At 56.4% G+C, this 3770-nt stretch overlaps 1 protein-coding gene across 1 annotated transcript; it reads right to left on the bottom strand.

The window, feature by feature from the left end:
* Positions 1-510: 510 nt before the first annotated feature.
* Positions 511-1443, bottom strand: LOC118701318 (olfactory receptor 14J1-like). Its single transcript, XM_036405956.1, has one exon. It carries the CDS (start codon positions 1441-1443, stop codon positions 511-513), a length of 933 nt encoding a protein of 310 aa, XP_036261849.1.
* Positions 1444-3770: the final 2327 nt, after the last annotated feature.

Here is a 3770-nt window from a genome sequence, read left to right as displayed (position 1 = left end):
CCCCAGCAGTGCCCATGGCCTGTCCCTGCTGCAGCCCCGGCACTGCCACCCCCAGGGCTGTGCCCGGCCCCGAGAGCACTCAGGCCCTGCAGCAACACCAGGGCCACCAGGGTAGTGGGGCAGGGCCACGGCAGCAGCACTGGCAACACCAAGTGCTGCTGCTGCTGCTGGGCACAGCTGCTGGGCCAGCACTGATCTGCCCCAGCTCTGCACACAGACATTGCTGCTGCAGCTCCAGAGAAGGCAACAAAAGGGCATCTCTGCAGAAAACTCTGCTGGGAGATCCCTAATTCCGTTAAAGCCTCCAAGAGTGTAGCTCCTCATTCACACAGTCTGGGGCCACAGCAAAGGTGGAGATAAACAAAATGATAAAGGGCAGAAGCAATGACCTTGATTTGTGACCATCATTGAAATCTAAAACAATGGAAAAAATAACCCAACAACCAAACCAACAAGAACTATTAAAGATGACTTTTGTTATATGTGATTTACAGAAAATTTTCCAGCAGTTTAATGTTTCAGAAATCGTCCAGTCATCATTTTGCACACTGCAGCCTTGAGCTCCTGGTTCCTCAGGCTGTAGATGAGGGGGTTCAGGGCTGGAGGCACCACTGAGTACAGAACTGAGAGTGTCAGATCCAGGGATGGGGAAGAGATGGAGGGGGGCTTCAGGTAGGAAAATATGCCAGTGCTGACAAAGAGGGAGACCACGGCCAGGTGAGGGAGGCAGGTGGAAAAGGCTTTGTGCCGTCCCTGCTCAGAGGGGATCCTCAGCACAGCCCTGAAGATCTGCACGTAGGAGAAAACAATGAACACAAAACAACCCAAACCGAAACAGACACCAAGCAATGAAATCCAAATTTTTCTGAAGGTGGAGTGTGAGCAGGAGAGCTTGAGGATCTGGGGAACCTCACAGAAGAACTGTCCCAGGGCATTGCCATGGCACAGGGGCAGGGAAAATGTATTGGCTGTGTGCAGCAGAGCATTGAGAAAGGCACTGGCCCAGGCAGCTGCTGCCGTGTGGGCACAAGCTCTGCTGCCCAGGAGGGTCCCGTAGTGCAGGGGTTTGCAGATGGACACGTAGCGGTCGTAGCACATGATGGTCAGGAGGGAAAACTCTGTTGTGATAAAGAAAAGAAAGAAGAAAGCCTGTGCAGCACATGCTGAGTAGGAGATGGTGCTGGTGTCCCGGAGGGAATTGTGCATGGCTTTGGGGACAGTGGTGCAGATGGAGCCCAGGTCGCTGAGGGCCAGGTTGAGCAGGAAGAAGAACATGGGCGTGTGCAGGTGGTGGCCGCAGGCTACGGCGCTGATGATGAGGCCGTTGCCCAGGAGGGCAGCCAGGGAGATGCCCAGCAAGAGGCAGAAGTGCAGGAGCTGCAGCTGCCGCGTGTCTGCCAATGCCAGCAGGAGGAAGTGCCTGATGGAGCTGCTGTTGGACATTCCTTCACTCTGGGCATGGTGGACTGTTGAAACAAGACATTGACAAGCTCGTTGAGTCAATCCTATGGGGTTATTTAAGGAATTCCCTCAAAACTACATCTCTACCTGTCGGAGAACTTCACTCAACATTTTTATTTTTGAACTTGGGTTCATGCTCCTGAGTTACTGATTCATCTTCAGCATTGCTCTCAGCCTGAACCCTGGGGAAGCCCAGAAGGAAAACAGGGCTCCCTGTGTCTCAGGGCAGTCAGACCTGCTGGTCCCCAGCCAGGTGCCCTTTGCCCATGACACCTCCCTCTAGCTCTGGGTGATCAAACTTTAAACATGCTTGAAAAAAAAGTGGAGTTTCTATAGACTCCTGTTTCACAGTTAGTGTCTCTAAGCCGTACTCTCTTCCCAGTGCACCTGAACAGCAATGGGTACCAAGGGTTGCTCTGGCTCTCTGCTGCCTGGAGTTGTGCCTGCTGGGAGCTGTTTCTCTCTATCCAAGCCTTGTCCCTGCCAGTGCTGCCAGAGCCCAGCCCAGCCCTGGGGGCTCAGCTCTGCCCTGCAGACCCCTCCCAGCACAGGGCACTGCCCAGGGGCATCTCCCTGGCAGCAGGGCCTTAAGGGCAGGCCAGACAAACAGAGATGCTGCAAGCCAAGGTGCTGCTGCTGCTGTGTGTAGGGAGAGGAGGCTGAGGAGGCACTTTCTGAGGGAGATCTGAGGCCCATCTGCTGATGCCCAGGCTGACAGTGCAGGAGGCTCAGTGACACAGCCAAAGCTGACAGCCCCTTTCCCTTCCCTTTAGGAGAAAGCTGAGAGCAGCCCTGGCCATGCAGCACCATCTCCAGAGCAGGAGGAATCTGCCCTGATGGGGGTGGCTCCTTGCACCTGGAACTTCTCCCCTGCAGCGTCCATGGGGAGCTGCCAGGCAGGCTGAGAGCTGCCCCTGGCAGGTGGCACATGCCCTGGGCTGGCCAAGAGCCCTGAGGGCTGCAGGAGCTGCTCTGCAGGACAGCCCTGGGCAGCCCTGGCTGCAGCCCCAGCTTCAGCCCCTGCAGCCGTCCCTGGCAGCAGGAGCCGTCCTGCCCTGTCCCTCTGACGGTGCCCAGGGCAGTCTCGCTCTGCAGCACATCCTTCCCCTCCTCCTCCTGCTCCTCCTGCTCCTCCTGTGCCACAGAGAAACTGGGAGAGTCCTCCTGACACATCCCCCAGGCTCTGGGGTGTGCTGGCTTCAGGAGATCCCTCCAGGAGCACAGGGGACATTGCCCTGCACCCACACACTCACCATGCACAGGGCTGTGAAGATCTTTCCCCAGGTGAAGTCTCAGCTCAATGTCTTCCCAATCCTGATTGCCTTCAGCCTGTCTCTGCCTGGCTCCTGTGCCCTCAGTGCCTGCAGGCAGAGCCCTCAGCCCTGCTGGGCTGGGAGAGGAGCTGGCCCTGGGAAGAGCTGTTCCTTTAAAGCTCAGCAGCACAGACACAGCACAAGGACTTTAATGAGCCTCTTGGGGATTTGGTGTTGTTTATATCAGACTCAGTCCCTGAGAGAGTGATCAAAAAACTTCTCAAGAACTCAAAATTAAATTGAAACTCCAAAAGTTTCTTGAAGTTTTAACGGGTCCCACTGAGGGACATGACTGGGAAAGTGTCCCCAGGTTCCAGTTAGAGCAGAACACTGCAGGCAGTGATGACAGCTGGGGACAAACAAGGCCAAGGTGTCTCAGGTGCTGAGCAAAGCTGGATGTGTTTGAGGAATGCCAAGGGCCAAGGCCTGAGCCCCAGGGCCTGGCCAGGCAGATCCTGTCCCTCCCTTCTTGCTCAGGGCTCTTGCCGGGATGGGCACTGGCATGTGGGGATGGGCAATGCCAAGGGCAGGAGCATGGGGCGGCCCCTGCCAGGCTGCTGAGCAGGGACAAGGAGGCTATGAGGCCCCAGGCCTGCAAGGGTCACTTGTCTCCGGCTCCTGCCTCAGGCCCAGGCCCAGCAGCCACGGCCAAAGTGCTGCCCAAGCTGGCTCTGGCAGGGCTGTCTTGCAGCTGCTGCACAGCCCTGGTGCTTCTGGCGCAGATGAGATGTGACCACCAGAGGCCAAGGCCAGCCAGAGCTGACAGGTTTTTCTCTGAGAGATACGCTTGCATACAGCAAGGTTTTAGGGCGGAGTACCAATTTTGTCCATGGGCATCTGAAAAGAGAGTCAGTTCTTTCCATAGGAAGGAAAGCATGGAGCCCCAGTGTTTCATGGGCAGATGAGAGGCAGCCCTTGACATTCTGAGATCAGCCAGACCCGTCAGGTCACCCCTAGGAGGCCAAATCAGCCAGATGTGTTCCATGTTCCTCTCAT

This window comes from Molothrus ater, unplaced genomic scaffold, assembly GCF_012460135.2.
Source record: "Molothrus ater isolate BHLD 08-10-18 breed brown headed cowbird unplaced genomic scaffold, BPBGC_Mater_1.1 matUn_MA579, whole genome shotgun sequence".
Taxonomy (NCBI): Eukaryota; Metazoa; Chordata; class Aves; order Passeriformes; family Icteridae; genus Molothrus; species Molothrus ater.
The sequence above is the reverse complement of the archived record's forward strand: the minus strand, read 5'-3'. Positions and strand labels throughout refer to the sequence as shown.